The sequence below is a fragment of the Nycticebus coucang genome, chromosome 11, assembly GCF_027406575.1.
Source record: "Nycticebus coucang isolate mNycCou1 chromosome 11, mNycCou1.pri, whole genome shotgun sequence".
NCBI lineage: Eukaryota > Metazoa > Chordata > Mammalia > Primates > Lorisidae > Nycticebus > Nycticebus coucang.
The window spans coordinates 31,695,048-31,707,283 of NC_069790.1; the positions used below are offsets into that span (position 1 = coordinate 31,695,048).

Sequence of the window (12,236 nt, forward strand, 5' to 3'; positions counted from 1 at the left end):
GCTGCTCCTAGCTTTTGTCTCAGTGTATTTATAATGCTGCCTGACTTGTTTAAAGTGCTCAGTATAAAAAAAGACACTTGCCCTCAAATGTTAGTAGCAACACACAATTCACAACTGCAAGAAATTGGAAACAACTCAAGTGCTCATCAATAAATGAATGGACTAATAAAATGTGGTATATGTATGGCATAGACTACTATGTAGCCGTAAAAAAGATGGTGACCTAGCATTTTTTTTGACAACCTGGATGGAACTGGAGACCATTTTCCTAAGTGAAGTATCACAAGAATGGAAAAACAAACACCACATGTATTCAATACTAAGTTGAAACTAGTTGATCAACACCTGTGTTCATAAGGCAGTAAAACTCAATAAAATCTGGATGTAGGGGAGTAGAAAAGGGGAAGGGTAAGTTCCCATCCATTGGATACTTCAAACAGATTCTGGGTGAGGGCCATACCTATAACTTTGACTTAAAATTCAAATTCAAAAGCAAACTTTACAAAAGCAAACTATGTAACCAAAATTTATGTACCCCTGTAGTATTCTAAAATAAACATTAAAAATTACTAAGCAACTTTATTATTCCTTATATTTTTAAGTTCAGTTTACAAGGCTTTTCATTCTATTTATAAAACTAAAAAGCATTAGCAATCACTTTTGAGGAGCTGTTATAATCTAGTTAATTAAATTTTCCTAAAAGTTTTAGACTGTGTTTATAAATGATTTCCTTAAGTACATAAATTGTTTTTCACCTTAAAAATGTCTTATTGAGTTTCTAACTAACTTTCATAATATAAGGAAATAAATTTAGAAGTATGATTAAAAAAATTAAGTGCTCAATATAAATTTGTTGAATGAGTGAATGATTTAATCCTTTTTGAGAATTTTAGAGGAACCAACTGTACTTAACCATTTATTATTTTAATAATTTTTTTTCTAATAGTTTTCTGGAGAACTAGATCCAAAAAATGTTCTGTGAAGAATAGGGGTGTCATGGGCAAATAATTTTTGAAAATGCTCCATACTAAATCTTTCTCTTAAAAATTTAATTAAGTATGTAAATATATTAAGGACCCCAGGAAGGCCTGGGCTAACAAAAGTGTTTAATTTTGTTTGTTTAATTCAGCAAAAGTTTCCCAAACTTATTTGATCACAGAAACCTATTAATATCCCACAAAACACAACTTGGGAAATGCTGCTTGAATTTTTAAGTACTGTGTAGTTTTTTGTGAACTTCATAGAGTTTATTATAGACTTTTCTGTAAAATAAACTTCGAAATTTTGAATTTGAATTGCTTTTTATTCATACAAAGAGATATACATTTTGACTAAATATGATTAGATTTTATGGGATTACGTTAAGAATTTCTAATACAGATTTTTTTCTCATTTGATATTTGGAATAAAATGTGCATGCATACTAAAACATGCATGTTACTCAAGCATTTAATGTATTTAAGAAAAGAAGATATATATACAGTAGAACCTCTGTAGGTCGACCACCCAAGGGACTGTAACAAACTGGTCATATGGAGGTAGTCAACATAAAGAGGCTGGGCCATGGTACAAGTGGTGCATGTTCAGTCTATGAAAATTTGGTAGGCTGGGCCTGGTGGCTCATGCCTGTAATCTTAGCAGTCTGGGAGGTTGAGGTGGGTAGATTGCTTGAGTTCAGGAGTTTGAGACTGGCCTGAGCAAGAGTGAGCGACTGTCTCAAAAAAAAAAAAAAAAAAGAAAGAAAGAAAATTTGAAAATTTGGTCAACTTAAGGAGGTGGTCAATGAAGGGTGGTGGTCAACTACTGAGGTTCTACTGTATTATATTGGTGCACTGAGTTGAGAGAGCCCTTCATCCCCAATGTGGAAGTATTTCTGTATTGCCCTGAGCTCAATAAAAGAGACAATTTATCCTTGCTCATGATTCTTCTGTTGTGCGTTAATCTAGAAAATAAATCTATAGCCATACAGCTTTTCTATCACAATGGTGTAACTGAGTGAATAGCAAAATTAATTTTATTTTCAGTTTCAGCATATTAAATCCTTTGTTATATTCCTACTTTGTCTTTAATATCTGACCAAAGCCCAAGTCATCTTTTCTTTTGACTCTTCACCATGTGGAGTTCAGATGTGCTCTACCAGTTCAGCTGTTCCCTGACTGGTTAAGAAGCGTTCCTTCTTGGTGGGCTTTAATGCTCCTATACTTGCTTTATACTTTTCTCTTCTTTGTCCAAATAGTTTATTTTCCTTTTGCATGTTTTTTTGCAATTGGTAGTTTTATTTTGTTTTGCTTTACTTTGCTTTTTAAATTTAGAGTTAGATTCATGCCAAGTGAAGAGAATTTTTTTTTTTTTTTTTTTTGGTGACAAGAGTTTCACTATGTCACCCTTGGTAGAGTGCTGTAGTGTCACAGCTCACAGCAACCTCAGACTCTTGGGCTTAAGTGATTCTCTTGCCTCAGCCTCCCAAGTAGCTGGGACTACAGGCTCCTGCTACCACACCTGGCTCTTTTTTGGTTGTAGTGGTCATTGTTGTTTAGCAGGCCCAGGCCGGGATCAAACCCGCCAGCCCTGGTGTATGTGGGCTAACCACTTAGCTACAGGCACCAAGCCAGAATTTTTTATTGTTTAAGAAAAGTTTTGTTTTAGAGGCATTTTTGGCAATCAAGGGAGTGGTGGGGAGGGGTTGATGAAAGAAGATAATAGTATGTAATATCCTGTACGTTTTCAACTGGACAGCCTTTCCTGTGCTTCCTAAGTCCGAAAGAGCCATGGGCTTGTAGTGGGTTTGTCTAGAAACTTCTAAATTCTAGGTTTTGGGGTTTTCCCTCATATTTCCATAATTCCTTCTGAACAATATGATCATCTACAGAACTATTCCCCTGGTTCCCTAAGATATTCTTTTTAAACTCAACCATCCCAAATACTTCCATATTTTAGAATTAAAAACAATTTCTGGAAATATCATTTAAACATTGTATTACTAAAGCAGCATGACCAAGAAATACTTTTTCCAACAATTGACAAAGACAATTTAATAAAAGATAATTGACTGAACATTTCTATTCACTGAAGTAAATGAAATTCTAATTCTTGTTTTATCTGCAACAGACAAACAACAGAAAGGTGAATTTGCGATAGATGGCTACAATGTCAGAATGAATAACACCCTGAGGAAGGATGGGAAGAAAGACTGCTGTTTTGAAATTTCTGCTCCTGATAAACGTGTCTATCAGGTTGTAGTTTTTAGGTTGCCTTGAAATTAAGTTGATAAAATGTTCTGATTTCATTTATAGGGACGTTAACATTTTGTTAAAACAACTCTCTCTGACATGTTAATAATAATAAAAATACTGGGTTTTATACATGGAACATTTATGTAAGAGAAATTATATTTTTAAACAATTTCAGATTAGTTCAAGTGTTATCGTCTTGTAAAAGATCAAGAGAATATGTAATTTATCAATTACTTCACATGTTGCGTTTTATATCTATTTTAATAGAACTGTGTGATTTTCTAAACAAATTACATAGCAGAAAGAGTGAGATTATCAAAAGAAAAATACCTAGAGTATTTGCTTAGGGGTGTGGGAGAAAATGAAGGTGAAGGCCTGTATCACCTCTACAATTCAGGAGCTATCAGCTAGGCATCAATATGGAATGCATGTTTAATAAGTTTTAAATATCTGAGATTGCAGTTGAAAGCCAGTTAATTAAGTTGTCAGGTAGTGTGTTGGAATCTGACAAGAACATTTTTAAGAAAACTGTACCCAGCAGTCTAAAGAAATTCATGGGTGTCTTCTAATTGTCAAGGGCAAATTTTGTTCATCAGTTCTGTCTTTGACACTGATGAAGAGAAGCAGCTTTTTTTACTGCACAGCTGCCAGCTGCTGATCGCAGTTTCAAATTCATCATCCTCTGCTTCAATTACATAAATTTGTCAAAATTAACTGTACATTATAAAAAGCATCCTTGCAAGAAAAGTATCCCTAGACATGAAAAGAATTACTAATGGTTGTAAAGAAATGGTAAGAATGCAAGATACCTCATACCTTTCATTTCTGTTGTGGTGATTTTTATTCTTACTGTTTGTTTTTTATTAGTTTACAGCAGCTTCTCCCAAAGATGCCGAGGAATGGGTACAGCAGCTGAACTTTGTATTACAAGGTAAGAGCAATCCATTAGACAAGTTACTACAGTCATTAAATACTGAATAACTGAGTGCTTTGGGTTTTCATATGCAAAAGCTTATTGACTTCTATGAGAACGACCAAGGAAATGTGACTTGTATTAATATGAGAACATTCACTTTAGATTTGTAAAAGCATCTTTTCTAAAAGTACCAGTTGGCAACTTTAAAATTCATATGTTCACAACACAACCAATTTTTTAGAAATGTTTTCAAGTAAGGATATGGCATACAACAATACTGTTGTTACTTTGTAGGGCTGCGTTTATTTATGAGTATAGTTTTAAGAAATCTCTTTTGCATGCTTGTAAAATTTACTTCATGAAATATATTTTGTAGACATGGAATCTGATATTATTCCTGAGGATGATGATGAGAGGGGAGAATTATATGATGATGTTGATCATCCTCTACCTGTAGGCAGTGCACCAATAAGAAGTCAACCCATAGATGATGAAATTTATGAAGAGCTTCCAGGTATTTATTTTCTAGTGTTTCTTCTAAAAATTTTAGGGCTCTTTGTGAGAAAGTGTGTGTGTGTGTGTGTGTGTGTGCATGTCATATGTAATCAAGTTGGCAATTTTAGTAGAAATTGGTGAGCTATTAAGAACAAGGATAAAGAAGATCTGCAAAACTCTTTTACAAAAAGGGTTCTGTTTCAGATGTTTCAAGTGAGTGAAAGTACACTTATGAAAAGTGAATGGAACATGAAGCAGATACAATCCTAATCTCTTGGCACTTTTAGCTCATTACCATTGTTTATGCTACATAATTTTTCAATTAAAAAATTGACTTGCCTTATAGTTTTTTCTACCAACTCACACATCACTTTGTATTTACACATCTTGGAACTTGCATTAACCAGAAGTTCTGTACACATCCCATATGTCATTAACTTCTGCCTCATATATTTCTCTTTGTTGTCATGTATTGCATTGTCTTGAACTACAAACAAAGGCCTTTGAGGCTTAAAGTATTCCTATTGCTATTTTACAATCAATATGAAATCAAATAGGTTTTTTATTCTAAAATTTTAGGCCTATTTTAGTGTTTACATGCCTCAGTATTTGTTGTATATTAACTTGTAGTTTGGAAGACCAACTTAAAACAGAAAGATAGGCATTTGAAATTTTTTAACATTCAGGAAAATATTGCATTACCAATACTCTAGGTTAAAGATGAGCCTTTTCTGGCTGTTAAAGAAGTCAGTAGTTTGTGAAGAAAAAGGGAACATAAACAATGTAAGCGAGATTCAACTAACATCTCATGTGGAGAGGCTATTTTTCTCTGAATAGAAGAATTTAATGGCAGTATAAGCCTTTAAAATTGATTTTAAAAATACTTAAAGTGTTCCAAATTAACATAAAAATGTAGTTTTCAACACAGTAAAGCATAATAACTACAGCATGGACTTTAGAGTCAAAAATTTTAAATTCAGGCTGTACTGTTTACTAGCTCATGACTTTATAAGTTAATTTCTTCATCTATAAAATGGAAATAATATCATTGGGAGGGGTAAATGAGGTAATGTATCAAAAGCGTGAATCATACTAAGCTCACAGTAAATTTATAACATCATCATCATCACTGCTTTAATTACCATATCTGGTGAATTCTTACAAGTGCTTATGTGAAGGTACAATGATTTTTTTTGACCAAGTAATAATTAATTAGTGTACTAACATTATAAATTTAAGTTGTTATAATAACTATATACTCCTATACATCTACATATTGTCTTTTACTACCCCAGCAGAAGATTACTAGTATAAAAGAATAATTTTGTAGGGAACAGTGCTCTGTATATTTCTATTATTTAGTATAGCTGTATGTTTCTGTTTTATCCTAAGGAAATGTTATCTACTGTGGCATTAATTATCCTCAAGTAGGGAAGAATATTTTCTAGCTGCTTGTTTTTAGTCACACTATTTTATTAATACAATTTAGTATTAATAAAAGCATTAATTGTTTGAAAGAACTTGTGAGAATATATACTGATATAAAATGGAAGAGTGGGTTACCTTTAAACATGATATTACTGCCACCTTTTACATTATTATATTATTATATTCATCTCTTTTAAACCCTGCCATGAATGCATTACATTATAATTGTTGAATTAACTGTTTAGTTCTGCATTTCTTCAACTTGACTATTCTTTCTCCACACCCCAAAGGAAAAATAATTATCAGGAATAAAAATCAAATATTCATAGTTATTTTTATAACAAAGACTGAAGGAAGATCTCCTAAAAGTAGCTTGAAATTTTCAGAGTATGAAACATCTTTTATTTTCTCCCACTACAGATGTTCTTTATTTTTTTGGCCTACAGCCACATAATTGTTGAAAATAACTGGTTACTCTTTAAGTAGTGTTACTTCTTACTATGGTTCTGGGAGAAATTTAAGCTGCTCTGGGATTTTTTTACTCCTGCCTGGGATGTACGAAGTGATTGGGCTTGATAGAGCCTGCAACTGTGCCCCTGGGAAGGAAGCTGTTGTAGGCAGCTGTGGAATGTCTAGTTCTTCTTTCTGCCCTGGTGTGACTGAGAGCTGCCTTAACATCTGCACAGTTCAGCAAGTTTGTCGAGTCTGAGCCAACAGCTACAGAGGGGATTTTTTCCTAGTGAACGCCTAAGTTGTGTCAGAATAGAAGGTTTTGTTGGATTAAATGTCTAAAACTAGCAAGGTAATTTTTTAAATTTAAAAAACAATCTCTCATTCAGGATAAGAATTAAGCTTATTGCTTTCATTCTGTGAAATTCAAATGTAATTTTAAGGTGGGGGGGTTGAGGACAGTAGAAAATTATTGAGCACATTTACAAACTTGGTATTTTTCCAGTTCTTTACGAAAAACCATGCGTCTTTGATAGCTGACTGGTTAAGTTCCCAGAATTAAGTAATACTACCATTTCAATACAATTTTCAACATAATTTTCAATTACATAGTATCGTTGAAAACTAATCCTCTTAGTTGAAAGATAAGGCATACAAATGTCTTTGAAGAAAAATCTAAGTGTTCAGCATGCTACTTTAAATCACAAAGCACTTTTTCTGAGGAAATAAAGCTCTTTCTCTAGTAAGTATATTTTTATTTTATTTTTTATTAAGTCATATGTACATAGATCATGAATACATTTATGCCTTTGTGGGATTCAGTGTGTTGATTATTTGTACAAATTGGAGTGCTTACATCCTACTAATTAACATAGCTTTCATCTCATTTACTTAATTACAGTGTAGTATATTTTTTTAAAAAGAAAGGTAAAATAAACCTACCATGTTTGTTTCAAGGGTAAGAAGAAAACATTGTTTTACAATACTGTATTGCAAAATATCCCTCAAAAAATGTTTATAATTCTATGTGAGTATACACGTAAATAGCTTCATTGTAATGATTTTTCAGTTAGCATAGCCTAACTTTATTACAGTATCTTCTCTTTAATTTGTTATTCATTAATTTTTAATGACTTCATAAAAGAATAAGAATATACTTGTAACATTTCTTTGTGTTTAGGGGATTTATACCATATATACAAAAGATTTGAGAGAATGCCATTTCTGGGGAATATTAAAGGCATTTGATTTTTCTTCAAATACCCCAATGCTCTCACATCTTTACATCTTATTATTTATTAGCATAGGCCAGTCAGGTTTGCTTCCATTATAATGTTACTGTAGATATTTGCATTTGCACAGCTAATATATTGACCAAAGTGTGTTAAATCGTTTCATTACAGTAATAAGTTCATTTGGCTTAGCACAAATTTCAGAATTGATTGCTTATTATTTCATTGGCAATACAGAGGAGTGTTTTTGTCTGATGTAAAATCTCTAAGGGGAAAGCAATATTTAGGAAATTAGTACAGAAATAAATGGGCCCAACTCGCTCTTGTCTTCTACTTACCCTGGCACTTGACTTTTTTTTCTTTAATATCAGGAAATTATGTAGAAACAACAACAACAACATTTGTTTAGATACAGACTGAATAGAATCAGCCCAGCAACAAGAGTAGTAACTACCCATTAACCTATTGAATCTATAGCTTTCAGAGGAATTGCACTTGAAATGTCTTCTGGCTAGTGGACTGGAGGTGAGAGGGCAGCATAAAACAGGAAGACAAATTTTTATTCTATTAGCTTATTTTTTAAGTGTGAATTCATTTTTCTTATTGTAATGACAGATTGAACTATTCTGAGTCAGAAAAGGATGTTTTTATCCTTTGATCATTCGATTACATTTTAAATTTATTCAGTTCAGCTGTCTACATCTAAAATGGAATATAAAGTAAAATGCAGCATAAATTTTTTTCAATGAAAGTATCATGTATGTACAAAAAAGAATTAGTGTTTATGTACTTAAATTTGAAGTTATTTCTAGTAAGTGTACATGAATGCTAATTCAATCAAGAAGTAGTTACAAATCCCCAAAATACATTTTAGCTTTACTTTTATCCCAAATAATTATCATTCATATTACCAAGTTAATGTCAAGGTTATAGGGGACCCTGCATTTTGGTATTAACATTGTTTTAAGTGATGGTAGGTCCAGACATCACCAGTTTTTATCATTTCTTTTTTGGACTGCAATAGAAAGATGTCAATTAATTTTCATAGAAACACTATATTCAACATTTTAATACTATTTAATTCAGGTAGCCTGCTAACATTCTTTTTTTTTTTTTAACTGTGGTACTGAATTATAGGCTTATTAAGTGTAGTGATATTGTATCATAATATATAGTGTGATAAATATTTTTTTTTCCTGAGTAGATAACTAGATTAGAGTCAAATTTTTGGACAGCTTCAGCTCTAAACTCTGCTGCAAGGTTATCTGAAGTTATACAAAAATGAAACATTCATAAATTGAGATCACTGCACACATCTGTTTGCTTGTATATTTATCGTTGCTGAATATGGATGTGTTTTTAGTGTTCCTTATGTTGCCTATTACATAATATGTATGAAGCTTTGGAATATAGTTTTGCTCTTCATGCCGCTTTTTTCTTCTTTGCCATTGGCATAGCAAGTTCTTTTCATTACAAGAGATGGTTAAATACATATTAAAACCCAAAATACCAGTGTGCATGCAAAGCACATATTTCTATTGATAGAGAGATAAAATGACTCATTTTTGCAAATTGGAGCCTCACCAGTGCTTCTCAACCAGGGAAGATTTTGGCTCCCAGGGTATATTTGGCAATGCCCAGAGACAATTTTGGGTGCCATAACTAGGGTGTGTGTGTGTGTGTGTGTGTATGTGTGTGAGAAAGACATCTCATGGATGGAGGCCAGGCCTGGCTGCTGCCAAATATCTTACAAAGCACAGGAAAGCCACCACAAAGAATTATCTGACCCACATTGCCAGTCGTGCTGCGATCCTGGCCACATGGATGTAATGGACAGCTTTTGGTTTATCGTCTTTTAATCATATCTCTTGAATTACAAAGATCCATAATCTAAGCTCCATGTAGGAGTTTATTAATGTTTATGTAGACATAAGTTTTCTTATATATATAAAACTAGGATTGTATAGTGTGTTTCTAGATTATAAGAGATCAGATGTAACTTGCTTTCTTTAAGGGATGGTAATTGAAATTCAGTCTGTCTTATGGAAATGAACAAGCTACAAAGACTAAAATGGAGGGAAGCATTTTCTCTATATTCAGGAGCTATTATCTGTGAAGGAAGAGGATTTTTTATATTTTGATGTGTTGATACTTGGTTTAACCTATTCTGATAGGGTGATTCTTTTGAGGTTGAAGGGTGAGCAATTGGATTGTCTTTGAAAGGAATCAGGCTTTCTGGGAGAATGCAGGGCTAAGTAATTCCAGGCCACCTGGAATTTGACAGGTAGCTTTATTAGGGGTAGACTGTCTCAGGGACTTTCTTTTTGGACCTGGACTTTGAAGAGACTAATAAGCTTAAGATGATCTATGCCCCAGAGGGTAGACTGGGAATCTTAGCTCACACTGTAATTCTAACACTATGGGAGGCCAAGGCAGGAGGATCATTTGAGGCTAGGAGTTCAATACCAACCTGAGCAACATAGAAAGACCCCATCTCTATAAAAAATAGAAAAATTAGATAGGCATGATGGCACATACCTATAGTTCCAGCGTTGTAGGAGGATCGCTTGAGCCCAGAAGTGTGAGGTTGCAGTGAACTGTGATGACACCACTGCACTCTGGCCCAAGCTACAGAGTGAGACCATGTCTAAAAATAAACCAAAAAAAAAAAACTCCAAGATCAAACAAAACAAAAAAGTGAACTATTTTCCAGGCCATGAGAAAATTTTTTTTAAATAATTAAAAAAATAAATACTTGTACCTTATTGCCTTAAGAATATATCATGGGAATAAGAACTGGAGATGAGAGAAAAATCTGAAAAATAACTATAAAATAAGTGCATTTAAATGTTTAGAAAGAAAAAAGGAGAGTCCTTTAGAATAGGAACTATCAAAACTATACAAAAAGATGTATTTTTAAGACTGAATAGAATCACCAGAAAATATTGGTGGTTTGGATTATTTAGCCACTGAATTCAAAATTTTCAGACTCACATATTTTTGTTTACGTTGTTAGGAACCAACAGAATGTCACTGACTCTAATCGAACTAAAATGCTGACATTTATAAAACAAAATGAAAAATTGTACTCATGGGACTGGGATATTAAGATTTTATAGTGAACCTTAGATGAAGAATCCTAACAGGGTGCCAGAAGGCCGCACTGTAGGTTTTGTGTCTGAACGTAGCTGAATACTTTATCATTTGTTACAAAGAAATCTCAACAACTCACTTAAAGGCATAGCTTCTAGCCAGCTTCATATTAGACTTTTTTTTTTTTTTTTGCAATTTTTGGCTGGGGCCAGGTTTGAACCTGCCACCTCCGGTATGTGGGGCCGGCGCCCTACTCTTTAAGCCACAGGCGTCACCCCATATTAGACTTTTTAACTGGAATCTTTATTCTGCAAATATGATTTACCTCCCATGTAGAATATAAACAGATCACAGCCTGATTTTGTTTTTAATTCCTCCATGCTTTCAGAACACAGAATATGATAAAGTTCATATTAGCTTCACAAAAGTTTATTTTCTTCTTTAGGTACAAGAAAAAAGTATGTATGCACACATATACAGCTACATGAACAGGTATAGCTATGGAAACACGCTGCTGCACTAGAGTATCAGGCTGCACCATTTTTGCAGATAAGTCAGCTGGGAATATCAGCTTCCTAAGAGTTCTCAGCTGCTTACTTTAAAGCAATGATTAATAAGAATGGACAAGTTCAACAAAATGTCAGTGATAAATAGAAGCAGCACTCTTCATATCTGGCCTCAGCCAGTGCTGTAGTTGAGCAGTGCAAAGCTTTCAATAAAGTGGGAAAAAAATCCAATAATCTAAATTAAGCTTAAGTGAAATTTTACCTAGATTTTGTTTCAAATAAAACAGTCTTTTATGGATTTGCTCCTCTTTATTAGAATTTCATTAGAATTTTTACAGAGAAATAATAACTTCTTTTAGCCAGTTATTCATTAGCTCCTTTGCACCTTACCTTATTACAGGAGTTGAGATGGTGCAGAAATTTTTTTTTTTTTGTAGAATGAGGAAATTCACTTGTAGAGTCTGAGTGGGATTTTTGATCTCTTTTTGGAACCAGATCTCCATTCTGCCTCCTTGTCTGAGCCTCTTTTCACATTCCTGATCCCGGTGAAACTGGACAATGTAGCATAACTCTGCTTCTCTTCAGCCTAAAATCCTTGGGAGAGCTCTCTTTGGTTCTGTCTTCTCTTCCTTCTTAACCCCTGGCCGTTTGGTTTTTGTCTTTATCCATTAACTAAAACAGCTTCTTTAAAGTCTTCAAAGGTATTAGTACTCTCTCAGTGTTGGTCATCGTTCCTCAAATTTATCTCTGGAAATTTGATTTTGCTGGCCACTTTTTTGGTCTTGAAACTATCTCCACCTTTGATCTTCCCCATTTTGCTTTCTAGTTACTTATCATATTTATAAATAAGCCTCTCAGCACTATATTAGATTTTAACATTTCC

General features: G+C 33.4%; 1 protein-coding gene across 5 annotated transcripts in view; it reads left to right on the plus strand.

Moving 5' to 3' along the window:
* The window catches only part of SKAP2 (src kinase associated phosphoprotein 2), a 254,523-nt gene that overhangs the window by 193,485 nt on the left and 48,802 nt on the right, over positions 1 to 12,236 (plus strand). For all 5 annotated transcript variants that reach the window (XM_053609546.1, XM_053609544.1, XM_053609543.1 and 2 more), the window contains exons 7-9: positions 3,109 to 3,233; positions 4,101 to 4,164; positions 4,526 to 4,663. In XM_053609546.1, the coding sequence (XP_053465521.1) occupies positions 3,109 to 3,233; positions 4,101 to 4,164; positions 4,526 to 4,663 (327 nt within the window). The remainder of the gene's footprint in view (positions 1 to 3,108; positions 3,234 to 4,100; positions 4,165 to 4,525; positions 4,664 to 12,236) is intronic.